General features: G+C 48.8%; 11 protein-coding genes across 11 annotated transcripts; 5 read left to right on the forward strand and 6 right to left on the reverse strand.

Moving 5' to 3' along the window:
- Nucleotides 1-822: 822 nt before the first annotated feature.
- On the forward strand, nucleotides 823-1056 carry M436DRAFT_59201 (uncharacterized protein; the record flags this gene model as incomplete). The annotated part of the gene is made up of 1 exon (XM_013566796.1): nucleotides 823-1056. One exon carries the CDS (start codon nucleotides 823-825, stop codon nucleotides 1054-1056), a length of 234 nt encoding a protein of 77 aa, XP_013422250.1.
- A 523-nt stretch (nucleotides 1057-1579) lies between these two features.
- M436DRAFT_59218 (MFS general substrate transporter) lies at nucleotides 1580-2715 on the forward strand (the record flags this gene model as incomplete). The annotated part of the gene is made up of 2 exons (XM_013566797.1): nucleotides 1580-2498; nucleotides 2555-2715. The coding sequence occupies 2 exons, from the start codon at nucleotides 1580-1582 to the stop codon at nucleotides 2713-2715; spliced, it is 1080 nt and encodes a 359-aa protein (XP_013422251.1).
- Nucleotides 2716-3650: 935 nt separating this feature from the next.
- Nucleotides 3651-4110, reverse strand: M436DRAFT_77156 (4-oxalocrotonate tautomerase; the record flags this gene model as incomplete). The annotated part of the gene is made up of 2 exons (XM_013566798.1): nucleotides 3651-3917; nucleotides 3985-4110. 2 exons carry the CDS (start codon nucleotides 4108-4110, stop codon nucleotides 3651-3653), a joined length of 393 nt encoding a protein of 130 aa, XP_013422252.1.
- A 1205-nt stretch (nucleotides 4111-5315) lies between these two features.
- On the reverse strand, nucleotides 5316-7094 carry M436DRAFT_68469 (triacylglycerol lipase-like protein; the record flags this gene model as incomplete). The annotated part of the gene is made up of 3 exons (XM_013566799.1): nucleotides 5316-6386; nucleotides 6440-6802; nucleotides 6864-7094. The coding sequence occupies 3 exons, from the start codon at nucleotides 7092-7094 to the stop codon at nucleotides 5316-5318; spliced, it is 1665 nt and encodes a 554-aa protein (XP_013422253.1).
- Nucleotides 7095-8817: 1723 nt separating this feature from the next.
- On the reverse strand, nucleotides 8818-9238 carry M436DRAFT_59215 (uncharacterized protein; the record flags this gene model as incomplete). Its single annotated transcript, XM_013566800.1, has 2 exons — nucleotides 8818-8989; nucleotides 9042-9238. Coding segments are annotated over 2 exons (369 nt in total), but the record flags the coding sequence as incomplete, so codon positions are not given.
- A 3260-nt stretch (nucleotides 9239-12498) lies between these two features.
- On the reverse strand, nucleotides 12499-13796 carry M436DRAFT_77158 (uncharacterized protein; the record flags this gene model as incomplete). Its single annotated transcript, XM_013566801.1, has 3 exons — nucleotides 12499-12709; nucleotides 12777-13640; nucleotides 13717-13796. 3 exons carry the CDS (start codon nucleotides 13794-13796, stop codon nucleotides 12499-12501), a joined length of 1155 nt encoding a protein of 384 aa, XP_013422255.1.
- A 966-nt stretch (nucleotides 13797-14762) lies between these two features.
- On the forward strand, nucleotides 14763-16559 carry M436DRAFT_86700 (uncharacterized protein; the record flags this gene model as incomplete). Its single annotated transcript, XM_013566802.1, has 2 exons — nucleotides 14763-14837; nucleotides 14901-16559. 2 exons carry the CDS (start codon nucleotides 14763-14765, stop codon nucleotides 16557-16559), a joined length of 1734 nt encoding a protein of 577 aa, XP_013422256.1.
- An 855-nt stretch (nucleotides 16560-17414) lies between these two features.
- On the forward strand, nucleotides 17415-18701 carry M436DRAFT_59211 (L-lactate dehydrogenase; the record flags this gene model as incomplete). The annotated part of the gene is made up of 1 exon (XM_013566803.1): nucleotides 17415-18701. One exon carries the CDS (start codon nucleotides 17415-17417, stop codon nucleotides 18699-18701), a length of 1287 nt encoding a protein of 428 aa, XP_013422257.1.
- Nucleotides 18702-19507: 806 nt separating this feature from the next.
- M436DRAFT_59198 (uncharacterized protein) lies at nucleotides 19508-20085 on the forward strand (the record flags this gene model as incomplete). The annotated part of the gene is made up of 2 exons (XM_013566804.1): nucleotides 19508-19704; nucleotides 19758-20085. Coding segments are annotated over 2 exons (525 nt in total), but the record flags the coding sequence as incomplete, so codon positions are not given.
- Nucleotides 20086-21814: 1729 nt separating this feature from the next.
- M436DRAFT_32035 (Cupredoxin) lies at nucleotides 21815-23133 on the reverse strand (the record flags this gene model as incomplete). Its single annotated transcript, XM_013566805.1, has 4 exons — nucleotides 21815-22122; nucleotides 22194-22772; nucleotides 22821-22962; nucleotides 23020-23133. Coding segments are annotated over 4 exons (1143 nt in total), but the record flags the coding sequence as incomplete, so codon positions are not given.
- A 1801-nt stretch (nucleotides 23134-24934) lies between these two features.
- On the reverse strand, nucleotides 24935-25114 carry M436DRAFT_59214 (uncharacterized protein; the record flags this gene model as incomplete). Its single annotated transcript, XM_013566806.1, has 1 exon — nucleotides 24935-25114. A coding segment is annotated over one exon (180 nt), but the record flags the coding sequence as incomplete, so codon positions are not given.
- Nucleotides 25115-27485: the final 2371 nt, after the last annotated feature.

Below are 27485 nucleotides of genomic sequence, written 5' to 3' on the forward strand. Positions count from 1 at the left end.
GCTAGGGTATGGGATAGACTAGTATACGTCTAACTTTCCTATGTTACCTCTTTTCTTCTCTCCTTTATATAATCCAAAGACCCTAGGTAATTAGATGAGCAAGTATAGCTTAAGTAGAGCCAGAATAGAAGTCTTTTCTAACCCTAACCCTAAACCCAAAAAAACCCTAAAAACCCTAAAACCCTCGTAGCGCTACCTACAAGGCTTGGAGGACTAGGCATCACCCTCTACGCAGAAACGGCTAGCTTAGCATACCAGAACTTACGGACCATTGCAGACATCACCTTATAGAGGTTCCTACCAGCAAAGCTATTCTGGAGACTACCGCGAGAGCCATCGCCTTCGCCAAGCCAGACGGCTCCTCAGCCCGAAGACCTAACGGAACAAGATGACTTGCAACAAGACCAGGACGACTTATAACAGGACCAGGACGACTTGCAACAGGGCCAGGACAATCTACAACAAGACTAGGATGACCCGCGACGGGACCAAGATGACCAGCAATAGGAGCAGGACGAGCGGCGACAAGACTAGGACGACCTGTAACAAGACCAGGACGACCTGTAACAAAACCAAGACAACCTATAGCAGGATCGGGGAAGGAGTAGAACTAGAGCAACCCACCTAACACAGCATAGCCTAGCCTACTTCCTCGGCCAATCCGCATAGCAAGACCCCTAGTTCCTAATGGAACATTAACAGATCAACCCTACAAGCACAGGCCTAGCTAGGACGATCTACCGCACTGCAATGGACAAGCTTTATAAGGCCCGACTAGCCAGAATCTAATAGAAACTATCTCTAATGTAAGATGCTGTTCGGATGGAGAACGCCGCCTACCTAGGCCGACGATGGCTTATAGCCCTCCTAACTTCGCAGCCCCTACTCCTAGCGGACATGGACGTCGCGGCCGCCCTCTGTATCCGCCTACTAACTACTCCAGAAGAGGAACAGGACATTTGTAGACACTGCAATAGAGCCTACACTTTTGGACACGAGGATGCATGCCGTGCAAGGACAAGACAAACGGTAGTAAAACACGACAAGATCTGCTAAGCCCTTGCAACAGCCCTACGGACCAACCTAGACAACAAAGTCTTCCTCGAACCAAGAGGCGACTATAGAGACATCCGTACAGACATTAGGATTGACAATCTAAAAGGAACCCTACACCTAGACATATTAATAATCTCTCTTACAAAGGAACAAGTAAAGGCAGATCCATATGTAACCCTTGCAACGGAAGAACAAGTTAAAAGGAATAAATACCGAGTACTTGGCCAGGCATTTAAGCCATTTATCCTTAGCTAAGGCGGACTGCTTGGAAAAGATACCTTACAGACCTATAAGGAGTTATAGAGGTCCTTTACTCCTAGCACTGCTGAATGGCTAGATAAATACATCTCGGTCCTCCTTATCCGCCTCCGAGCAAGAAACTGGATGGGCTATGGCATTAACTAATGACCTAGCCTTATAATACATCTCTTATATATATTTCTGGAGGTTTTTCCTTACCTACTTTTCCTTATCTCATGTGTATACCTTAATTTAAGAGCAGAATGTAGCTATATAGAAAGGAATGGAATGTTGCCTAACCCTAACCCTAAAGCTTGGTTACACCCTCGAGTCCTGGATCGATTTTGGTTTCTTCACTATCAAAAAGGGCGGGCCTGTTACCTTCCGCACTCCTATCGCTATCTCTCTGCTCTTCTCGCTTGTCGTTCTGTTCTCCATTTGGTTTTTCCCAGAGTCACCTCGTTGGCTTCTCGCCAAAGGCCATGGCCAGGAAGCTCGTAAGAATTTGGCTGCTCTCAAGGGTCTTCCCATCGATGCTCCCGAAATTGAAGCAGAGTGTGTCGGCATCGAGATATCTCTCGAGGAATCCTCCGCCAAGGCCGCGTCTTTCAGGGATCTGTTCACAATGGGCGAGGACAAGCTCGCTTATCGATTCGGTCTTTGCATTCTGCTCCAATTCTTCCAACAGATGTCTGGAACTAACCTTATCTCCGTATATGCGTCCGTCATCTTCCAGCAAGGCCTTGGCATGACCAGCTATAATTCCAAGCTCTTGTCCGCTGGTACTCTGACATGGAAATTCCTGTCTTGTTTCGTTGCCTTCTTCTGTATCGATCGGTTCGGTCGCCGTGTCTGCTTCATGGTTTCTGGAGCTGGTATGGCCTGCTGCATGCTGGCTCTTGCAGTTGCAACCTCTTACCCTCACTCCAACTATGGTGCATCCATTGCCGCCGCCTTTTTCATATACCTCTTCTGTTTCTTCACCCCTATCGGTTTTCTCGGTGCTAACTTCCTCTACTGTACCGAGGTCGCGCCTATCAGACTGCGTGTTGCTATGGCATCCATCTCCACTGCTAACCATTGGTTGTGGAATTTCGCAGTTGCCATGATCACGCCAGTGGCCATCAACGACATCGGCTACAGATACTACATCGTCTACGCATGTATCGGTGCATGTATTCCTGTCACGGTCTACTTTCTTTGTAGGCCATACACCTCCAGTGCTTCTGTTGTTCCCCTGCTAATCTTGTACTTCTAGACCCCGAGACCAAGGGACGTTCTTTGGAAGAGCTAGACATTATGTTCAAGGAGAGTCCTTCTGTCATGGGTACTGTTAAGTACGCCAGGTACAGGCCCTTGAATCCCGTCGACGAGGTCCCGATGTCGAAATCGGACCATCTCTACAACGAGAAGATCTGATATATATGCCATCGATGTTGGACAAGTTTCATGAACGGTACATACATGACTCACACGGAGCATGCAGCACTGAAAAGAAAATCACTCATTTACCCATGCAGGCCTGCAGCGACGTGTTGGAGAAGCCCTAGTACACCCGTTTAGCGCCTACCTAGAGTACATATACCGCCTACTGAGATCCAGGTTGTCAGTAACGACAATACTACGAACACCGCCTAAAAATAGTTCAACCACGAGACCGAAGCATATCGGCTAATCGCCCTAACGAACACGACGACGAAACTCTTAGAATGAAATAGTTGCGAAGCGCAGTCCACGTACGGCATAATCTTTGTACGACAAGTCAACACTTGTATAGGCGTAGCACACTAAGCGCGATATTATGTAGAAAGCGTCAAGATTCCATCTAGGATGACTTTCACAGCCTGGAGACTTTGGGTGCGAATTGTTGTCTGTTGTGTTTGCGGGACGATACGGCTTCCTCGTTGGCGAAGATCTAGGCTGGTGATCACTGTGTTAGCGCAGACATCTGCTGGGAAGTCTGCCGGTGAGAAGATCTAGTGCGACAATGTTGCCCAAGATGTGGTAGAAAGTATGGTCGGTTAATAGTAAGCATAGGTGGCTTGAGAACAAGGATGAGTATTCCTGGAGTATCTTCAGTTCGTATCGGATTGCTACATCGTGTAAGGCTGCTTTGACTTCCATCACGAGATGCAAGGAATTTGGTGGTAGGCATTGATCTGTGTTGTGTTCGGTTTATATGAAACGCAAAGTGGGGGTTAATGTGCTTGGCTCGCCGAACACCAAGTGTGTCGACTATTGCGAGCAACGAAACCATCTCCGCAATCCGTAGTACGACTTAGCAGACAATTTTCAGTCTATGACTTTTTGACAGATCGTCCAGACATGTCTTTCTCTCCTCCTGCTCTCCATCACTACAAGTCTCCAGTCACGAACTGCGCTCTCCCGAGCCCAAAACTCCAATCATCTTTCGTGTTTGCGGAAACAGTGACTACCAAGTCCGTCTTTGGAACGCAGCACTCTTTTCCCAGTCGCTCAGCCAATGCCGCATAGAAAGCTTGTTTCTGCTCCGTGCTTCTTCCCTGCTGGAAAATCTGGATGAGAACCAGCTTTTCGGTACGTGGAATGGACAGCCCAGTATCTTCGAAGATCATCTCATAGGGTTCATGTTGGGTTATAATCTGAGGCATGTCAGTTCATGCTTGATAAATAGCGCGAGAACCAGGCAAGTAGAGAAAGAAAGCTTACTTGGTATCGGTCTCGAGGAGGAGCTGCGAACGTATTCAACAATACTGTTTGAATCACGTCTGCTAGATGCTGGATCTCTCCCAGCGTACGGACGTTCTTGATCACGTCGATCTTTACAAGCGGCATGGTGACGAATGCTTCGAAGGCTCATACGTTTCGCTGGTTATTGATTGATTCCCATGAGAGGGATGATATATGTTGAACCTCCAGTGCGGGTTGGGTCTGGCTGGTGGTTGATTTTTGCGTACACTCTTTCTCGTCATCCATCCGAGTATTCGCGCCGTGATGGCTAATGACGTGTACCTTCCAACATATCCCGATGGCGAATTCGAGCCGGAGGTATCGCAAAAGGCCAACAAGAAAGTTAATCGAGGCAGGCGTTGCTGATGTACAGACTCGATACGAGGGCCAAGGTTCATCAACGTCAGCCTCTCACTCCAAATGAGTGATACATGTGCAATCCTTCACATGCTCAGGTTCCTCTAGCCTCAACAGGCAGAGATCACTCCTGACACAAAAACCTGAGCATCGAGGATATTACTTCGCTAGGTGTCGGTATCGCGGATGGGCATTCGAGTATAATCGGGAGTTCCATCCTTAGACGGTTGTTCCATGGAGTGTGGTGCGTGGAGCGTGGACTCAACACATTGTGGTGCATCATGTTGCAAAACTTTGAGCATTGAGTACTCGTTCAAGTGAACTAGCCCGATCGGCCCGACATAAGGAAAATAAAATCCCGAGTTCTCACGATAAGTCTACTCCACTCCTCCCGAGTCCTGCCGAAGAAAAGTTTCATCGTCAGACGCTGCCGAGCTGTCATATCTACTGCTGTTGGCTTCAAGCACGCGGAGAAGCACATAGCACTTCAGTATGCGCCTGCCGTTGTGGAATCATCCGGGTGTCGACCATGTCAACATAGATGCCAGTCTGCCTCATTTCGCAAGGGGTATGAGCTGTCCCTGAGCCAGTCTCGATCCTGACCAATGCTAGTTACTGTATCCAGTACAAAGTTGCGCAAGGGTATCTCAGACCATACTTCTGTGACTACCTTGTGCTCACACAATAGTGTCTTTGCAGCTTCTTCCTCGATGCAGGAGTGTGACTCTCCACCATAGGGGCATTCCACTGGATCATGTTCTTCTCCTTCAGCTGCATACAACCTGAAAGCAGTCTGTTGAGGTTGTCGTTGCGATGTGGTCAAAGATTGAGCATTCGATTTTCATCTTACGGTGCGCAATGGTAACCATCACTACATATCCATTGTTCAACATTCTTCTTCACGAGCTCAAAACAATCTAACAAATTCAGTCCAATTCGAATAAAATGAGTGTTCACTGGCCAATCTGTGAGAGAAGGTCAGTCCAGAAAGCGCAACGAGCTATGAAATCTGTTGAAATTTGCTCCATCTGAGTACCAATGTCCTGGATTCTCATCTGCTCTGCAGAGTGGGAAGCGAATGCGGCATTCCATCGAGGCGCCGCAGAAGCCTTGAACGTGTTAGGGTCTAGGGAGCGGACAAATGATATGAGGTAGTCCATTGCGATAGTGGAAGACATCTTGTTTCCAGCATTGTAGCTCTCGAAGAGAACTGCATTCTCGACATTATCGGCCAGATCGAAGAATCCCGTCGACGATCCAACGGAACCACCGAACAGAGCACCAAGGTCTGACTGGTGCATCACACCGAATCCAGCAGTGGCGATCGCGGGTATGGTCTGGTTGAAATTGTACTGCCATACACTCGATGCAAGACCAGCTGCAGCCATAGAAGTCCCGATAAGATAACCCGGACATTTGAAGCTCGATTCACCATAAGCGGCGGCCGAAGAAGAGAAGTAAAGGTTGTGGAATGGGAACAGAGTGGTCGGTGGATACAGCTTGTTGATCGTGGTGAGGTTGTCGGAAGAAAGTAGAGGGAAATTGGCAGACATGAACTTAGACACTTCTTGAGCATCAAGAGCATTATTTGCAAACAGGGTTCCCTCGTCCGTTACATCACCAACAATCAAAGGTACTTTGACAAACTGACCATTTTGAATCATGCGTAGTGGAAGATCCTGGATGAAGTTGCCATCGACGACTGGTGTCCAAATATACTGTGAGTCCAAAGTCTGGTTAGGGTATGCTCCATTGATATCGCCTTGTTGTATGGCGTTGATGTCCACGCTCCGTAGACATGCGAGTTTGTCAGAAGCTGAACCGCATCCCACGGTAGTGGCGAGGGTGTCGAACTGATGTTGTGAGAAGGTAGCGTTGTTGACAGTAGGGTAGAAGAAAGCATCTCCGACTGCCCCAACGAACAGGCTGTCATTGCGGCCACCGTAGGCGGTCAGGTGTAAGCCAACCGAGCCAGCGCCAGCTGAACCACCAACCATGACAACATGATCAGGGTCACCTCCAAACTGTTTCCATTAGCGTAGTTCTGGTAGTGTCAATGATTTAGATGCGTTCAGACCTGTGAGATATACTTGCGAACCCATTGCAACGCTTTGCGCTGATCGAGAAGACCCGCGTTAAGAGCTCCTTCGGACTGAACTTCTTGGCCAGCGAGAAATCCGAGAGCTCCCACTCTGTAGTTCATCTGTGCGACGACTACACTGCCATTCGAAGCATTGATGAATTGATCAAAGTCGAAATTGGTGCTGCTTTCTATGGCATAACCTCCACCAGTAATCCAGATGATCACGGGAAGAAGAGAACTGTTTGCAGCCCTGGTCGGCGATGATACACTAATGAAAAGGCAATCCTCACCGTAAGTGTAACCGCCGATGACGGGAGTGCCAGGACTTTGATTTACCCCAATGCAAACGTTACCGAACTAAAACAGATGAGCATGATCAATCCTGATGAATTGGATGTATCGAGAACAGCACACATACACGAGTTGCTTGCTGTGTGGCAGTTTCCACGCCAGGATCTTGAGGCGCAGCGAAACGATAGTTTCCGATGGGCGCAGCCGCATAGCGCATACCTAGGAAGCTGGTGATACCATGCTTGTTCGAGAGACCCTCGTACGTAGCGTAGTCAAGAGTGACGTTTGGGGGGGCAGCGTGAGCGAGAGGGGAGATCTGGACCAGTGCGGTGACCGCCAAGATTAGAGCAGGCCACATAGTGTAAAGAGTGACTGCGGAGATGATTCATGGAAGAGGATGTGACTTGAATATGCTGCAAGCCCAAGATTTTGTATGCCATGGCAGAGCGCTTCGGCAGGATATTACTAACAAAGAACCGCTGCAGTATGCAATTCTGATAGAGACATCTATCGGCGTCTGATGGCATCTGACATATGACGCCCAGGATGCGACTAGTGCTAGAACCGTTGGGCACCAAATCCCGATGTGGTTACGTCTTACCGATGGTTTCGAAGCCGAGAGCATCAGGCTCCACTTTAGCGCCTGCAGATATAACGTTGTCGCTCGCAAGGGTAGCCAATCTAGGCATGGTCCTAGATTAAAAGCATGATTGCTATTCTTGTTTGTTGATATGCTTCCCCTATAAGCAAAAGGCCGTCGACGCGTGGCAAGGTTATAACGCTAGACAGTGACATCTCTAAGCATGATCTGGACTTCGCAATCATAACTAGTTTAGGTATAGTCATAGACCGAAGACATCGATACTATCCACATTTGCCAACCTACACTACCTGTGAGCGAAAATCTAGGGACGTGATGTGTAGTCATACTGAGTAGCAATCTAGTGTTAAGCGTGCCGGCTACTGGCTCGTGCACTACCGACTGCTGCCGACTTGAACCTCACTCGCTTGGCGAGTGAGCCAGCAAGCCACACGGACAGGGTCGCAGCTTCAGCTTACGGCCTTGGCCCGAGAGCTGCAAGGTCGATCCTCACTCCCTCACTCCGTGAGCATGGGAGCTCACTCTTACAAGTCGTGAGCGATTTATATACACTCATTATCTATTAGGTATATTAGGCAAAAATCCTCAGGTATTCCTGCGTTCAACTCAGATAGATATTCTCAGATTAGCTAGCGACTCGCGCATGGCTACACATAGGACTGTAGAGCATTCGTGTTATCGAGAGTATAGGTGGGATGGGCTGTTGTTTGTCTTCCGTGCTTGACCATACAGAATGATGTCCGCGGAAGGATCACTAACCGACCTTGAAGAACTGTAAAGGCATATAGCAATCCATCTTGTCGCAAGGTGTCGCAATATATGGCCCAGGCGGGATGCATGAAGCAGTTAACGAACCCCAGAAGCCTTCCAGCTCACCCGAACTGGCCAAGGCTTCTACCATCTCAAAGTTTCGTAAATCTTCCAAATCTGTCATCCCTTCTAGTCCTTCCAAGCTCTCCGCATGGTTCAGCTCTCCCCGGCTCTCCGAGTCTCCATATAACCACATAGTGGACTTGTTGAGAGACTCCCAGCCTATGGACCCATTGTTCGTTTGAGGTCGTGCAGCGCTTTGGGGAAATTCAAGGACCGAATATGGTTCTTGATGGGCAGAGCTTAACACTAGTGGTTGTATATCTCGCAGCCCATTCATTTCTGAACTCATGTCCCCTCCAGAAGAGGGTGCGAATGGCGCGCAATCGATTCGTTGTGGTGTTGTCAAGAGATCTGAGTCTGTTGTTGCTCTTGAGGATAACTCAGGAGTCCCTCCGAACCAGTGTGGTTCTATCGAAGATGAGGCCGCTTTCAATGGTGGAGACTGTCTGCCGGACCGGTGAGATCTCTTGCAATGGGATACAGTCAATCCTGGGCGGTTAGGAGACTGATTCTCAAAGCTGGTGATGATAGACGCGTCTCCTGCTGAAGAGCTGCACATGGGCTTCCCAGCCTCACAAAAGTCTGTACCTTGATTACCTTTTGCTGCATCCGATGTTTCCAGTAGGCCCAACGCCCTAAGTACATCATGAATGAGTGGTTTATTATCATGCTCCATCAGTCTCGGCGCGGGCCACGAGCTTGCAGCAAGTAATCTGAAGTACATGATGCGTATTGCGGCTTCTAATTTGTGTTGCTGTACCTCCAACTCATGCACATGGCTTTATAGAATTAGTCTTAGAGCTGCCTATTCGGGCAAATGATAACTCTTACTGTGCAGGAAACATCTTCCCTCTAGACCACTTGATCTCCCTGAAGTGACAGATAGCATCGGAAGCCTGGCAGTTCGAACATGGTGATCCACCGGTGCACTTCGCCTTTTTGATCCGACAGCGAGCACAAGCCTTGGAAGCTCGAGATCTAGTCTTGGCGTCCTTCCTCCTGGATGGTTGTTCCTGTATGGTTGACATGTCCACATATGCAATTAATCGTGAGAATGTGCTTCGACTAATATATGCGTATCACGCCGCTTGTTCCGCTGACACAAGAATATTTATATAAGTCAGCACGATGAAAATTTTCGGCCCAGCTCAAATTTGTGGATGACGTTGCAAACTACCGATCAAACTGTCGAGAATGGAAAAGTCCCGCAGCTCATGGTGATTTGACCGGGTGCTCTGCCTCGTCGAGTTGATCGATTGGCTGTTAGACTTTTAACCACGTTTGCGTCAGCTTATCTTGGATATATTCTTGATTCTGGCGACAGCTCCAAACTCTCGAGTATGAAGCACAAGAACAAATATTCTGGGTTTGATCAGTCGATCGGTCATCAGTTTGAATCCGCCAGAATGCTTTTGTCTGAGCGGAACGCGTAATCACCTTATCGTGAAGTGGTTTCGAGATCGCCCCTTCCTCCCCAGTCGATGAATAACGGCACGGGTCTTAGCATCAGCATGTAAAACTGTGCCCTGCAGAACATCTCAGTACGAGCGATGGTCAAGTCCGAGCACGAGACTTACTTGTTCAATGGTCCGCGCCTCCGAGATGTCCCTCTTGTATGCAAGCTGAAATCTCAAGACCCGATATTTCCCTGCCGCAATGAACGCTATATATGGGTATTACACTGGAGTCTAATCAATCCGATGTCGACTGGAACGACACTCCAAATAATCTAGCGGACAGTCACCATACGTCACTCGCAACGCATTTCACTTTGATCATCAGTGATTCCGCATTGGTTGGTGTTCGGGATATCAGCCTCAAAATTGTCTTTGCGACAGGTGTCAACGATCTCTTGGTAATCCTCCGGCTCAGTACTGTGTGCATCTCCAGAGGAGGAACAAGTCGTGTCGAGGACAGACTACCGTCCTCCTCAGAGCAATCTGGAACAAGACAGGCCCCTGTGTGCCTGGACATTATCATCGTCAGATCACACCAGCATGTTGACTGCAATAGCAAAGATCTGCGGATACACCACCGGAGATAAGCTCGTTGATCCTCCCGGTGTTGCAGTTTAGTTCGAGCGATTCAGTCAATCCAGGGGCAAAGGTCCGACAAGGGGGCAGTCTGATAAGAAGATTGACAGTTGCTGTCTGGCCTCATTCGCGTGTGCCTCTAGGACAGATAGCGACGATGATCGACTCCCGGGCGGTTCTCGTGCTGTCTGATACTTACAGACGAGTGAACTTCTTCTACTCTGCAAAGTCGTTGCCAGCGCCAAATCTTCTTGTATGGTTGTATCAACGCTGTCGACGGATGCGTTCCGAATGGTCCCGGCGACCGGATTTTCCCGATCCTGCCACCGGGTCTGAGCATGGCTTTCATGCTCGCTTACAGGTACACCTCCGAAGCTTTAAATCATCCAGCGCACAATCATGTGCATCTGCACGAGCATATTGATCAGACGCCGAGCCAATCAGAGACAGACTTGCGCGCTCAGGCACTTGAAGAATAAACAATAAAGCCGTAACCACGGCGCTGAGCAAACTCAACTCTGAACCCTCCTCACTACCCTTATGGTTATGGGAGAGTTGCGGATGATGATCTACGTACTCACTGATATCTAAACAAAGCAAAGACGGTGGGACAGTGGAGATCTCGGGGCAGCTCAACAGGGACAGTTGGTCTATCAGATGTTTGGAACTTGACACGGCCCACGAGGCCTGTGGAAGCTAAGCAGAAGCACCGCCCTTAGGTCGAGGCTTGCGATTTTACGCTCTGCCGACAGCGTTGTCTATCTGCGTACATCATCGCCAGCTTCCAAGGCCGACGCAACTCTACGCAGATACGTGCTATGTGTTTGGGCCTTTGCGCGGTGCCAGTATTGTCGTTGCTTGTCATCCTTCTGGACCTGACATACATCTTGAGAGAGTTGGACTGAAGCAGATGATGGTCGTCGTTGACAGTGATGGCGAGCATCGTTGGTCTTGCAACACAGACCGGGCATCTGCACCACTGAAGAGTCGGAATCCCAGACTTGCTACTGGATGGATCCGATGATCCACTGGATCTTGCCAAGAGCCAAATTGAGCTCTTCTAGGAAATCGTCTAACCTAGATAGGTTGTAGAAGCGGAATCACGAGGACGACGCGTTCTTTTGACCGACATGTTCTGACAGACCATCTCTTGTATACCAGCCATGCGTCTTACTGTAAAGTGAACAGGTCGTCTGGTCAATGTTTCCAACGCGTAGGAGACTGGTTAGTGTGATTTGAGGACGTCTGTGCTGAAGAGTGGTGCTTGGCAGGATCCAGTGGATCATCGGATCCATCCAGTAGCAAGTCTGCCGGTGAAGACACTCGGAAATTCATATGCCGTCTATAACGACCACCTCTTTCGACCTCGCATTCCAAGCTTCACTCACAAAAGATCGCTTATCATAGGATAAATTTCAAGCTGTCTTGATCGATAGTCTCTCTGTGAGATAAGGTAGCCCAGAATGCGGCACTGGCTTGATACCGACCAGTCTCTGCATTCATGACTCGGTCGAGACAAGCAACTCTGACTTGGCATTCCAATTTACATCAGCTCTTCCATCACGCTTTTTCCTTCGCTATGCTCATTTCTTCAGTCCACGCTGGAATTCCATGACGAAGAGAGTCAACCAAATGGTGTCCTGCAGATCTACATAACTTGGCGAACTCAAGCTCGTTGTAACAGATGACCACGCTCTCTGCCGCAAGTCAAAAACAATGTATATTTTGGGGTCCTTGACATCCCCGTTCATCTGAATTAGACTTTGTACGATCCTTCGCCATTCTCGTTGATCTGACATCCGAATTATGCCCCGGAGTGATCAGTTTTCAGTTCACCGTTGACAAAGACTTCGCCGAAACCGTAGAGGCAGAACGATCACCTCTGATGTGGAAGTTTGAGAGGATTTGGAAAATATGCCAGGAAGGTGGTGACAGCTCGAATATAGCGAGCTCATTGGAGCATAGAATTACAGAATAGTTGCAACTAACCGGGTGGAGGCATTCTAGCTACTGGTGGCGCAGAGAAGACTGATGTAGGATTTGCGATTGGTTGTGCAAATTCCAGCGTACAAGATATGGGCTAGGTAATGTACAGACAGCTCGATTGACAATTGCGGTTAGCATCTTACACGATAGTCGTGTCGGCCTGGCAATGATGCAGAACAAGCCCTTTGTGCAACGCTGGCTCTTGTCCCCGTAAAGATGATCGTTCACATAATCTTGGGGACTTAGATTGTACTCTCGCACTAAGTAAGCTAGTCCTCTCCTACGTCTTCATCTTGCCCGTGCATCATGATTCTCCCTGATCTTACAGCATTTGCGTGAGAACAGATAACAAACAACCACATGATGAAGATGAGTATGCTCATGATACTCCCCACCCACTGGATGCCCTGACTTTCCAATTGATTCCCTATATCAATTACGCTGATAGTGAATCCAGTATTTGGGAAGACCATAGCCCACCTGTCGTATTCATCAGTTTCAGACTTTCTACCACTTGCTATACTGGTTGGCATCTGGCAGGACGTACCAGTTGAGCGTGAATCGCATCTTCCGACAGCCCTGGACTGTACTGATAAGGGCGATGCAGAACCACCAAAACCCGATCATCCAGATAAAGACTGCTGTGAATAAGGCAAACGCTCTCAGTGCTGTTGCGGCTCCGGCATGCGCCGCGAGATAACCGTAGTTGTCCGGGAGTGCGTTGCTCATACCAATGATAGCTAGGGCTGTAAAACCAGGAGGCCCAACGCAGATGAACATACCCGGCCTTGAATTAGGAACCGGCAAGCCATACTCGAAGAGCCTTACTAAACATACAGAATAAAGCATAACAGCCACTGTCCAACCGAGACCCTGCGCCGCTACTCCAGCAACAATCATCGGTAGTCTTTGATCTGGAGGTTGGTTCGACGCCAGAATGCTAGCCAAGGTGCCTGTCAGCATCACAGGGAAAATTGGTAAGATCCACGAGGGAGTCATGCTTTTCACGAGCAGTGTCTTGTTCATGAACAGGTAGCAGTATTGACCGATAGCTAGCAGCAGAGTACAAGCACAGTATAGCCAAAAGGAGACCCGTAGAGTCACGATCAGCCAAGGACCTGTCTTGGCTACGCCGTAGTTGTTCATGCCACCGATAATGGTTGGCAACGACAGCCAGAATGTTGGGAAGAACAATGCTTCAGAAGGATGTCTGAGTGATTTAGTCAGAGACCCAGGGTACATGACAAAGCGAGCAGAGATACTAGTAACCAGGAACACAAAGAGCACAAGGTCAAAGATGTAGACCACAGCTCCAATTGTCTTCAGTCCCCTGAAGGAGTGGGGTTGCACACTGAGAAGTGTAGCGAAGCCGCCAGTGGCCATAGTCAGAGTGAACCAGGCCCATGTGAAACTGTCCAACAAGCTTAGAGTCAGTGTACAATTCATTGGAAGTAATGGGGGGGATGCATGCATCGGGGAGGCCTTACTGTCGCAATCTGCCCGCCCAAGTGACTTGACCGTCGGTACCTTCAGGTTCTGCATCTGACACACGACGCGTGGGAAGCATGTGCTGTTCGATATCTCGGAGGCGGTTCTCCATGCGAGGATCGAATGTGCCCATCGAGATCGGGGCGCCCATACTATCGGATCCATGTGCTCGATCTGTTTCGTGTCGAGAGACCATCGTCATCCGTCTCGGAGTCGAGAGGTGGCCTAGCGTCAATAATGTACAGGAATGTTTGTGGTGCAATGCTGATTGCTTGTCAAAGATGGGAGATGTGTGGAAACGACTGAAGACGAGTCAAGACAACGTGGAACGATCTGAAGCTAGCTCGAGCGAGTAGTTCGGAGGCCATAATGTCGTTTTCGTTCCTCGCTCTCAATGATAGTCAGGTCGGAGAAAATCCCGCAATCTAACCCGCGGCGAAAACAGTTGTTTCTCTATATCAAATCTTCACCAGTAGGTAAATGTGTTGAGGCCGGGAAATGTCGGGATTGATCAGAATTTCTGAATCGGTGAGTGGTTTTACTAGACAGATTGCGACCTGGAAGTCTCATTTCCAGGGTCGATCGGTTGTTAACGGCAACTCTAAAGATTCCATGTCCAGATGGTCCGATCACTTGGCAAGTACGCCTGCAGCCTTGGCTCTGTACGGAGGAAAGCTTACATGCCAGCAAGCTTTCCCACACTGGTTGTGCTAATGTGGAGCGGACGCCAGTCGCCCGTGGAACAACTGAACGTGGAGAGAGCTGAAACAGGATAATAGCTTCGTGATGGTGGAACCTAAAAGGATCGTACACGTCACGCCCGAGTCGCTATTTGCGTCGTGTTCATGCAACACTAAAGCCTCGGTAGGACTCGGATCGGTTGCGTACGCCTGACGATCTGTTCCTCACTTCCGCTCCTTTAAATCCTGTATCATGCATCCTGCATTTGGACCTTGTACACACCTTTCAATCATAGATCTCGCTTGCAAACCTTCACAATTGCTACCTTCATCCATACAAAATACCGCTTGCACTCACATCGATCATGGCACACAAGAGTTCTTCCAAACATGACGATGTTCCTTTGAAGTTCGAGGACTCCATGCGCTGTCCGCTGAAGGTCAGCTCTACTCACCAATCAGTTCCAATGAGGTTGCGTCGCTAACAGGAATGTTTCCTACAGGGTGTGGAGCTGCTGGCGACCCCACATTTCAACAAAGGTAGTGCTCACACTAAGGAAGAGCGCGAAACATTTGAACTCACCGGATTACTTCCTTCCCGCATCCAGACCATCGACGAACAGACTCAACGTGCCTACGCCCAATACAGCTCATGTGGTGATGATGACCTGGCAAAAAACAGCTTCATGACCAGCTTGAAAGAGCAGAATGAAGTTCTGTATTACAGACTGATTCAAGATCATCTCAAGGAGATGCTCAGCATTATCTACACACCTACCGAGGGTGCTGCCATCAGTAATTATTCGAGACAATTTCGTCGTTCAGAGGGCTGCTTCCTCAACATCGACGAACAGGATGAAATTGCCAAGAATCTGTCCCAGGCAAAAGCTCCATCTGACGACATCGATGTGATTGTCGTCAGCGACGGCGAGCAGATCCTCGGCATCGGTGACCAAGGAGTCGGCGCCATCCTCATCTCTGTCGCCAAATTGGCCATCTACACTTTGTGTGCCGGTATACATCCCGATCGAACTTTGCCAGTTGTTCTGGACTGCGGAACCAACAATGAAAAGTTCTTGAAGGATGATCTCTACCTTGGTCGTCGGTCCACACGAGTCCGAGGACAGAAATACGATGATTTCGTCGATAAATTTATCGCGATTGCCCAAGAGCAGTACCCTAAGGCCTATATCCACTTCGAGGATTTTGGCATCTCGAACGCTCGTCGCATTCTAGACAAATACACGTCCAAGATTGCTTGTTTTAACGACGATGTCCAAGGCACTGGTTGTGTCACTCTCGCAGCCATCTACGCCGGATTGGAAGTAGCCAAGCTCTCGCTCAAGGACGTGCGTGTTCTCATCGTCGGAGCCGGAACTGCTGGCACTGGCATCGCGGACCAGATTGCCGATGCCGTAGCTCTCGAGTCTAAACTCCCGAAGGAAAAGGCTCTGGAACATTTCTGGTGCTTCGACAAGTCCGGTCTCTTGCTGGACTCGATGAAAGACGATCTTACGCATGCACAGCACCAGTACGCGCGCAAGGAGTCCGAATGGAAAGGTAAAGACACCAAAGATCTTGCTTCGGTTGTACGCGAGGTGAAGCCACACATTCTCATCGGCTGTTCCACAAAGCCAAAGATCTTCACCGAACAGGTTGTCAAGGAAATGGCCAAACACACCGATCGCCCACTCATTTTCCCTCTGTCTAACCCTACAAAGCTGCACGAGGCAGCGCCTGTTGATCTGATCAATTGGACTGATGGCAAGGCTCTGATATCTACAGGTTCACCCTTCGACCCCATCGAACATGACGGCGAGACTCATGTGATTGCCGAGTGCAACAACAGCATGATCTACCCAGGCATCGGCCTAGGAGCTATTCTGTCCCGGACGAAGCTCATCTCGACTCCACTCTTGGTCGCAGCGACTCAAGCACTTGCATCACAGGCGCCATCTCGTAGAGATGACAAGAAGGGACTGCTTCCCGACGTGACCGATGCACGCAGGGTCAGCGTCAAAGTCGCAGCCGCGGTCATAAGAAAGGCTCAGGATGAGGGTCTTACTCAAGAACAATCTATTCCCAAGAACAATGAGGATCTCGAGGACTGGATCAAGCAGCAAATGTGGAACGCTGAGTACAGAACCCTCAAGAAAGCTTAGGGCAGATAGTTTAGTGCTTAGACCAGTCATCATCGACGACTCAGAATCAGGAATAGAATGCGATGGTGTTACCCCTCGTATACTGCACCTACAAGCTGTACTGTCCGAAGATGTGCAAGGTCTCAGACCACTGAAACAGCGAATGAGCCAATAGAGCAGCAAGGCATCTGGACGTTATGATATCGAGTGCCCGCAAACGAGCTATCACGTACGCGTTCCTTTCCTCTCGATTCATGACCTCGCGCCGATAAGCAGATACTCTATTGTTGGATTGCTACCGGGAAGCTAACCCTGTTGTAAATGCCTCACTTCGAAATCCGTGAATGAATGCTTGCAGTTTGATAGCTCATGACGGGTAGCGTTATAGGCTTTTCTACTCATCATCTTTTTGACTTTGGTGGCGTTCGGTGGTACAGCGGGCCGGGGATGCCACACGCATCCATCAGCCAAAGTTGTGCTTGCGAAGCCTAATTCTGTTGCAAACACGACTATCACAAGCGTTTTCGGCCCGACGAAAATAGCGGGGAGGGACAAAACAAACGCCATCGCGACCCGCAAGAACAAAGCGATCCCCAGATTTTTCCATGTTTGGGCCGGATGTTTTCGGATCTAACTCCAGAAACTTGCGTCGCAGCTCTAAACAGCACCAAGCGCACGTCACGACTGGGACTCATCGCTTTGGCGTCTTGAAGGGAAAGCGATCGGGATAATTCGGCTTCGAACAGATTTGTGTTGTGAACATGTTACTGTGCTACGTCAGAATAACTCGAATCGACAGATAAATAGCTCGACCTGCTCGTAGAGCTTGTACATAAAATTCGCATTGTCCCATCGAACCCCTCTTAGTCGATCAAGATGTCCACCCCCGGCCCCGTACAGTATGAACAGCAAGTCTACCAAGCTGGCCTCACTTCCCACAAACCTCCCTTCACCTTCCAATCCACTGAATGGGAAGGTAAGGCCCACGAGGTCCTAGACTCGAACAGCTGGGGTTACGTCCATGGTAACGCTGGCACCAGCGGTACCTACAACAACAATCTCGAGTCTTTCAAGCGTTATGCGCTTTGCCCCAGTCGCCTTGTGCCTTCGCGCAAGGATACAATCGGCAATGAGCTCTATCCAGATACCAGCGTTGAGGTTTTGGGTCAGAAGCTTCCGTTTCCCATGGCCATTGCACCTATTGGCGTACAGAAGATTTTTCACCCTGAAGGTGAAGTCGCAGCCACCAAAGCCGCGGCCGAAACTGGTATTCCTTACATCCTGTCCACGGCATCGAGCACTTCGATTGAAGATGTCGCTGCGGCGAACGACTCGGGAGCTAGACCAAGTGCGCCCGCGCCCGTCCGGTGGTACCAGCTATACTGGCCAAGCAGAGAGCATGACGATATAACACTGAGTTTGTTGAAGCGCGCCCAAGACAGCGGCTACAAAGCATTGTTTGTGACGCTGGATACATATGTTCTCGGCTGGAGGCCTTCGGACATGGACCACGGGTACAATCCTTTCATCCACCCCGATCGCATTGGCGTCGAGATTGGATTCACAGATCCGGTATTCCAGCGAAGATTCAAGGAGAAGCATGGGCACGACATCAGTAGGGGCTACCTGGACGAGTACGGCATCACGAAAGGCGCTACATTCGGCGATGCAGCAAAGGAGTGGACCCAAATTGTTTTCCCTGGCCACAGCCACACTTGGGAAGATGTCAAATTCCTGCAACAGCATTGGGATGGTCCTATTGTGCTTAAGGGCATCCAAACCGTCGCTGACGCTCGCAAGGCGGCAGAACTAGGATTAGCTGGTATTGTGGTCAGCAATCATGGCGGTCGCCAGCAAGATGGCGCTATTGCATCTCTAACAATGTTGCCACATATCGTTGATGCTGTTGGTGACAAGCTGGATATTTTCTTCGACAGCGGCATTCGGTGTGGATCGGATATCATCAAGGCGCTCGCTTTGGGTGCCAAGTGCGTGCTTGTTGGCAGACCGTATGCATATGGCCTTGCTATTGGAGGACAGGACGGCGTCAAACATGTTCTGAACAGTTTGATGGGTGATACCATCATGAACATGCATCTAGGTGGTCTGAGAGGTCTTTCCGAATTGCAAAGGGATATTCTTGTCAAGGACAACACGATGTAATCGTCGGCGGGGACAACAAGAATTCAGTATTAGCCAGTCTCTCGTAATAGCTGTCAAATGAAGATTTTTGTAAAGGAAGCATTCAGTGTACTGTAGTCCGGCAGTGACCATCGTGTAGACCGACTTCGTCCGATATCCTAAAGCCTACGGTCACTAAGTTCTGGTCACTATTAAACGGAATATGTTCTGGGTCTGGCGGCTCGAGTGTGTCCAGCTGTTCTCGACCGTGGACTTAGTTGTGTACCCTTGTATAGTCCACACAAGATGGTCGTTGGGTCCTACGCCTAACCCCACGGGATCTTGAACTTGGTGTGCGGTTCATCGGAGCTTAGACCGCATTACGATCATTCCTACATCCACTTTCGAGAGGATCGGAAGAATTCGGAACCACGTAAGCAACCCCAGCCCTTGCGCCGTCGAATCAAAATCATTTTGTGCGCAGCAATCGAGCGATCAACCAGATCGATGGGGGCGGGCGCGATTCTCAGACCTATGTGGGACGAAATTCACATCGTCTAGGCCTATTAGAAACGCCCTTGTAGCTAGGCTAACGCGTGTCCGACATGATACGTACGCCGTTCATGAAGCAAGAACGGGCGTTCGGGCGTCAAAAGCCGCCGGATAGCGACAAACGATGGTGAAAGTTATCCAACCTGGACGCATGGCCAGACCGATACCACATGTACGATGTCGGGTGCGAGATCTCAACGTGGCGGTTCAAATATGAACTTCTGGGACCAGCTTGGAATAAGGAGTGCACGAGATTGACCTGACGTTCATTTCCACATTCACGCAGTCTCGATCGGATGGAATCCATACAAGAGCAGTCGCATCCAGAACATAGCGAGAGAGGACCATCGCGAGCTTCTGAGGCTTGTGCTCGTTGTCGTCTCAAAAAAGCAAGATGCTCCGGTAATACACCATGCACGAATTGCAGACTAGCCGATGCTGTGTGCCACCACGGACACTTCAAGAGGTCTCAACGAAAGATGTTCCCCGAACAGTAAGGATGCCCAGATCCTTGTTAGAGACAAGACAAGTACTGACGATACTCAGCCTTGTGCAGGCGTTAGAAATACGGCAACAAAAGTTAGAGGCCGCCGTACACACCATGTATTACAAGTTGCTTGCTGCGGACGCATGGCCCGGCCCAAAACTGATGGAGCACGGCGGAAAACCGCTTATACACAACATACTCGCAGTATTGGATCTATCAGGACTCGTAAATGAGAACTGGGCCCGCCACGACTATGAGCGGCCTGTATCGGAGAAGCTGGAGTACGGTGTACCATGTGACAATGAATCCATTGTGGAAAGTCCAGAGCAGCAGTATCAGGAACGTCCAAAGTCGCTGCCCACTCAGTTGCAGAGGGGTTCCCACTCGCGCGATCAGCCTAACCAGTCTTTGCCACAGGTACAAGAAGAAGCTTATTGGTCTGGAGACATCCCTCAATTATCGTCCAGATCAGCAACAGGAGAGCATTCCTTGACAGCACCCCGTCGGTTGCATCATGTGCCAGCAGCATCCTCTTCTGACGAGTCGCATGTATCAACAGCGATTAGCCAGCAACACAGCCAGTCTTTGCCCTCAAGCTCTGTTCAACATCTGCCACTCGAGAATGCCGGAAGTCTACCAGGCGCTGCGCTTCTTTCCATGAGCACTCAAGCCATGGATTGGGGGCTGTCAGAAAAGTCCACCGAGTGGTGGTACGGAGAGTCGGAGGACACAGTACAGCAGAAGGGTTCAGTGACAACGGAGGGCTTGGGAAACCTGGAAGGCCCATGTGAACTGGATGGGCTGTGGCAATCGTCACGAGCCGAAGGTATTCGACAGGTGACACCTTCTGAGGATGAGGAGATGATGGACAGAGGGCATCCCACGCGTTTCTTCAAGATTGGCTGGTGAAAATTCAATACTTGTAGTCTATGAGTAACCTTCAGTCTCTATACCGAATTCCATGGCTGATTGCACTGCAACTGCCACCTCAGCGTTCACGTCCCATTGAGCCAACCCGCCCAGTGACCGTCGCCCAAATTGCCACCGCTCAGCTCCATCTTCGTATACCTTCGCCGCATCCGGCATCTGGTGCTTGGTCCAGTCTCTCTGTCCGGCTCATACGGCTCGATCGTAGACCCGGTTATCAGACATGAACATCAAAGAGATGGTCGGGATATGTGAATACACTCCGACTTGTTCGCGAGCTGTAGCCTCACTAGTTTTGACTTACCTATCGCTATCCTTAGTGGTCTTCTCGAGAGCCGACTGCGGTGTACCAGATCTTCTCCCTGCTCAGAAACATGACTTGTTTCGTTATCAGTTGCGCTTCGAAGTCTCTTACCTTCAGGGTACAGTGTTGTCAGATTGACCACCTAGGTCTGACACAGAAGAAGTAGAGATTGAGCGTGTGGAGGCAGTGGTTGTCCCATTTGTATCCGCTGTACGACTGTAAAAGACGACATGTGCTATCCCAGAGTCCGGCCATAGCAGATAAGGAGAGTAGTCACATATCGAACGCCCCTAGTACGCGTAACCTTATGGACATCAATAGGAGGAGACTTACACTTTAATTTGTGCTCGTAGCCTCTTCGGTCCTACCATATCTCTGTTATGACTACTAATTCGCGTTCAGAATCATCTTCAGATCTGCATATGCAAGCTCGGTACTACAACATGGTCAATATTCCAGATCCTTAGCTTACTCGTTGATAGACAAATCGTGACTCCATACTTAATGACCGTCTTGAGCGGACTTGCAAAGAGTTTTAGCCAACCACAAAACGTCATCAACATGCATAGGCAAAAGAACAACCACCAAATCATGCTGAAGTCGGGACTAAATATTCCCGAGACCATCTTGGCATTGAATTGGAGATATCTACAGATGGCTCTTGGAGATACAATCTTTCACTTCATACACTAGTGGAATGGTACGGACCAGAGGCGCCAGTGGCGAATATGAAACACATGCCCTATCAACATACACAGGCCAAGTAGATCTCTACCAAGCGAGTTCGGGCCAGATATCAAGGAACTATGTGTTTTATAGCTCACCACCGGTACAGATCTGCCAAACAAACCATTGCCAGCTCGAACACGGAGCTCAAGACTCTGCCAAGGGCTTCAATGGGCAGTTGTCGCTGTAGACTTTGTAGTTGGCTACCATACCTGCGCTCAAATGGCTCTCGACATGGCAGACAACCTGCCAAAGTCCCGGACCGGTAGCATCCATGACTAATGTCTTGCCAACACCATCACCCAGAGCGATCGCATACTGGCCAACCTTTGCCCAAGTGAAAGCGTTTCCGTGCATGTGGAAGACGTGAGCGGCACTGCCGTAAGACATGGCGTACCACAAAACCTTGTCGCCGAGACACATCTCGAAGACCGGGTTATTAGAGTAGACGTAGCCATTGATGGAACCTAAAGATGTTACAGTGGTTAGCGATTATCGAAGGATGAGAAGAGTGGGGGATGGACATGTTATAACTTACGGAATGAGGGTGCAGAGGAGAACTGTCCAGCGCCGTTGATGTTGACTTCCTGAGGGTACCAGATGGAGCTGTTGGCATTGAAGAGCGTCGTGATCTGGTTGTTGATAGTCTGGTTAGTGAGCTTTTTTGCGTTGATACCGGAAAGGAAAGAGGTATCCTCTTCATAGATGTTGAAAAGGAACGGGATCTCGCGATATTCAGCCATGACCTTGTCCATGGTCCCCTTGGCATAAATAATGGTAGGACCGATCAGTCCAGCATTGGTATCCTGCTGGATAGAGACGTAGGAGTGATAGCTGTGAGTCCTTGCCGGCTCATCGTAATTTGGACCTGCGATGTCTGTAACCATCCACTTATAAACGACGCAGCCGCCTGGTGCGACTCCGGGCTCAACTGGTGGTACTGCATCTTCTTCGGGGATCTTGGCATGAGTGCCCGAGCCAGTGTCGGGATAGTCGGCACCTTCGCTGAACTTGGTGTATGAAAGACCCATAGAGTGCATTGTAGCGTAGTGGCTAGTCAGATTATTGACAAATAAGATCTCGATCAGGTCACCAACTTCAGCGCGCAGAGTAGGTCCTATTCGATATTAGATGCTGCTAAAGATCCTGACGGACAACCACCTACCAAGAGTGCCTTGAAAGGGAAGTTCTTCACTAAGCTGCGTGAACGTTGCATCGGTAAAACCCCTGTACAGAGCTTTGGTCCACACAGTGCCATGCTCGAGGTAACCGGCTTGTCTTGCGCGGATCGAATCGTTCAAGGGAACCTATGAACATCGTTTCAGTATCGCGATTGATCGTGGAAAGGATCCATATTCACTCACACCCAGCCAGTTATCCCATCCTGTAGGAGCGTAATTCCATTCTACCTCCTCGGCAGCCACGTAGTAACGTCTGACTTTACCGTCGAACTTCCAGCCGAGAGCAGAGGGTATGCTTCCGTTCAGACTAGCTGCGCAAGAGGTCAATGATCTGGTGGTACCGTTGCTGTAAGTTTCGTTGCCGATGTAGGCAGATTGTGAAAGAGATGAACGAGCAGCCGTACGTTTCCTGGAGGAAGGGGTGGAGATAGACGAGTAGTCAGGTGGTGGGGTAGTCCACGACCGCGAAGCCTCAGCGCTGGCCGTGGAATCGGATGCAGACGCAGGGGCGGCTATGACACCGGTCTGGAGAGTGGCCAGAAGTAGAGGGAGGAGCAGTGCATGCATTTCGGTTATCAGTCAAAATCCGTCCAAGCTGAACCTGCAATTGGAAGCACAAGGGCAGGTTCGACCTGACTATATAAGGACGGAGCACAAATTGTTGTAATGAACGTCGCTTGATGGATCAGTCGCTAGCATGTCACTGTCTTTCTTTCTGGTCATGTCATCGGATGATGGTCTGGAAGAGAGTTTAGCGTGCGTCGTAGAGGTGTCCTACGTGAGCGATCTCCTCGGCTTACTTTGAGAACGATGGTAGATCACTTTCTCCTTTCACTTCCATGACATACGTCATGTCTCAATTTTTTTCATAAATCTTGTTTGTAATCTGGAAAGGAGCTTGGGAAGCTATGTCGGAACACTATGCTCGAAGGTTACTGCGGAAGACTCATCATGGCATAAACGTCTCGATCCGATTGATTTTCGTTCAGAGCAGCAACGACAAGGAATGCTCGCCCAATAGTGTATCTGGGTAGACTTTCTGGTTGATCGATCGTGAGCTTGAGCATGTCGTGAACAAACCCAGATTGCCATGCGATGTTTGTTGATAGCTAATCCTATCCGGTTTTGCCCGGCCCGCGGTATGGTCATGGTGAACGATATGCACTATATGAACTCTGGAAGGAGCCGGCTCCGACTGTGTGGGATCTGCCAATCGGATGCTTACATCCCCGGAATACTCACTTACTTTACACCTCCGTGTGCAGATTATGTTGTGAGTGTTAGAAAGCCCCGCCCAACACATCATGTCGAAGAAGAATGTTCCGCGGAATGATCTGACCAAACAACGCATACATTGGGCACAATTTATAGCATAGACTGCAGGACTGGAATCATGAGGGATAGAGTTTCGATTATCGGACCGAGTGTGCGCTCCAATCATGTTGGCCATCTGCCGCCAGCGTAGCGCCTGTCCTGCAAAATCTTATTACCACCCAGACGTCTAGCCTCTTGTATCATCCGAAGATTAACAAAATGGTAGTGCGAAACTCAGATTCAACTTGATTGAGTCGGCAGAGTGGTGCTGCCGTCTATGTCCCCATGGCAATTACATTGTGTCTCGAACAAACGATATCAGTCTAAGCCTTTAGTACAGGCTTTATAGTAGATCAATGAGGAAGACTCGATTTCATCAGGCTCTACCTCTGATCTCAGCTTCAGTCTAGGACATCAAATTTGCTCTGTTTTATATTCGTATACATCGTTCTATAAGAAGACGAGAAGTCAAACGAGAACCACTCGAATTTGGTACTGAAGCACGTATGGCTAATTCCTTGAGCTATTTGTGGATAGTTAAGGCGCACGTGCACGGCAATATCATGTCTCACTGTTCATCATCTTGCATACAAAAGTTCAGGTTCATTGGGACCTGTGGGTACCAAGGCTGAAGTCGCAGAAGTTCGTGCCGACCTACACGTCCATTGACCAACCTGAATTCAACGCTCTGACAATACTATAGCTAGCTTCAATAGCCACCATACCGACTAGCAGAGTATGTGCCGCACCAATCATACTATCCTTGAGCTTGTTTCCCGTGATTTTAGGCTGTCCAGAACTGAAGACGAGAAGTATGATGACTGTCATCCCGATCAAACCAAGAGGGCACGATTGGTGTTCCTGAACGCAAATTGCACTGAACGGTTTCCCTCTTCTCTCGTGCTTCTTCGATAGCGTACTGCTTGGCTTCAGTCAATGTAGCCAGATACGCTGCCAATCCCAAGTCGTGAGCGCGAGAGGGACGGTCAGACAGTCGCTGAAACCGATAGTAATATCACGCATGAGGTTGCTGTATGAGGAGTGTCTATTGTAGCCGTCCTGTAAGCTTGTGGCGGCAAGCCTGGTTCATTCTAACTAAGATATTGAGTCAGACCTTGTGAAGTGGCCAGGTCAACTGTCAAGCAATATATAGTGGCGCAGGCATTGATTCCGGAGCATTTAGGTCACAATTAAGTCAAGACTCCAGGTCGTAGTGCCCCAGTCAGGATCATTGTGCTTTCGGCGGCAACAGATGTGTATGTGCGTATCCATCGAGTATACGATGAAGGGCTTCTGCGAGTAATCGAATATCTTGTGTCGCTTAGGTGTGAACAATGTCGATCGCACATGCACGATGACCATGAGGCAGACGCTGGTTGACGGGCGGATGCTTGATTGTGAGAAATTATGACATGCACTGCTTTACTCTCGTCCGTCTCAATCGCCAAGGTGGTAATGTGTGTGTCGTGAGCTTTCTTTTGCAGAAGTGTGGCCTTCGGACCAATCGCAAGCCACGCACTGCAATCAGCGATTAGGGGTGATACGTTAGCTCAACGACGTCGTCAGCGTTGGAATCTGCTTCCGGAGGTTCAATGAGGTGGCAGTGAGACAGACTTTTTATGATTGCAGTCTCCATTCGAGGGTAAAGCCAAATCGTAACACGCGAGTGACCACATAGGTTAAAGTTAGGATGTTGTTAAGGTTGCAGCCAACGGAAGTTGGATTATTGTTGGAAGGATGTCTTTGTCGCTCGTTTACGACACCTACTTGGATAAAGGTTGATGACTTGCTATACTATGTACGCGTAAGTACAATATATATATATCGTATATTAGGTTTAATGGTAAAGTTCAGAGAAGAGCCGCCCAATGTAAGCGATATCTGACCCGGTCTGTCCCGGTACCATTCGCGTCATTAGACGTTTTATAGAGGATCCGCCTGTCTCTATGAGATTTACCGATCCTTCGGAGCCTAGGAATTCTTTGTTATCATATAGATAATAGACGGCCACCGATATCCTCCGTTTCCCCTAGTATATATCTCCTAAACACTTATACCAGCTTCTAAGCAATCTTAAGTCGGCCTTAACTCTTGCCGGACATGGTAACATCTAGCTCATCCACTTAGTGGACTAATACAAACGACCTCGTAATACCGTGGTCTTATCTACACCCGGGAATCGACGACGACGCGAACATAGAGCAGTATAAAGCGCATCGGAATAAGATTTTGCATAAGCGCTCTATTAGACATTATCGACATATAACGACAAAATGGGGCATAGTGTTACAATCCTACTAATGACAGGGTCGCACAGCCTACTCTGTTGTTCTCCGCACCTTAGCATAATAGAGCACCTTATATAAAAACGCTATATGCTCTACTCTACTCTACTCTATAGAGCACTATAGAGCATATAGAGCGACGTGCATACACTTATTATCTATTAGGTATATAGGTAGGCAGGTCTTTACTAGGAAGTCCTACGTTTAACTTAATTAGTTATTCTAACAGTCCCTTTAGTATATACTACTACCTATACCTGCTTTACTACGCTTAACACTCCGCTTTACGAGTCTAACCCTATAACTAGTTATTCTTCCTAGAATAGTTAGCTATAACAACTTTAAACGCCCTTAGAATAAGTTAATTAAGTAATAGTACCCTAAGAGGTATACCTAGTAAGGTCGGTAGAACCGGTACTACTACTATCTACCGTAATGACAGTAAGGTTGCTAAGCCCGATCTCTACTATAGAGACCGTTAGGGCCTCGACGACTAGCTTACTTAGATAGACATCTACTTCTAGTTCACTCTAATAGAAGCTAATAAGAAAACCTTGTTTACTAGTACCTACCTCTAAGGAAGAGCCTAGCACTAGATAAAACCGATGCTTATAAAGTTCCTAAACGGCTAAGGAGACACTAATAGTATCCTTACTAGTTTTATTAAGTTTAAGGAGGAGATTCGCCGCATCTTTAGCGTCTCTAACGAGGATAAGGTCGCTATACGTCTTATTTAGTATATCCGTTAATACACTTTAGCATCCGACTATGCCGCTAAGTTCTAGGAATATGCCTAAGTTACTAATTAGGGCGACTCCGCCCTAATAACTATATACCGCCGTAGCTTAAAGGAAACCGTTAAAGACGAACTTATAAGAACCGGCGAAAAGATCGAGAATCTCGATAAACTTATCCGTATAATAATCGAAATCGACGACAATCTTTATAAACGCGCTATAGAGAGACGTTACGACGTTACCCCCTATAGCAAGTCTAGCTATATTCTATACCGTAGTAATAACAACTTTAAAGGAAAGAAGTTTAACCGTA

Source organism: Aureobasidium namibiae (genome assembly GCF_000721765.1).
Source record: "Aureobasidium namibiae CBS 147.97 unplaced genomic scaffold scaffold_40, whole genome shotgun sequence".
NCBI lineage: Eukaryota > Fungi > Ascomycota > Dothideomycetes > Dothideales > Saccotheciaceae > Aureobasidium > Aureobasidium namibiae.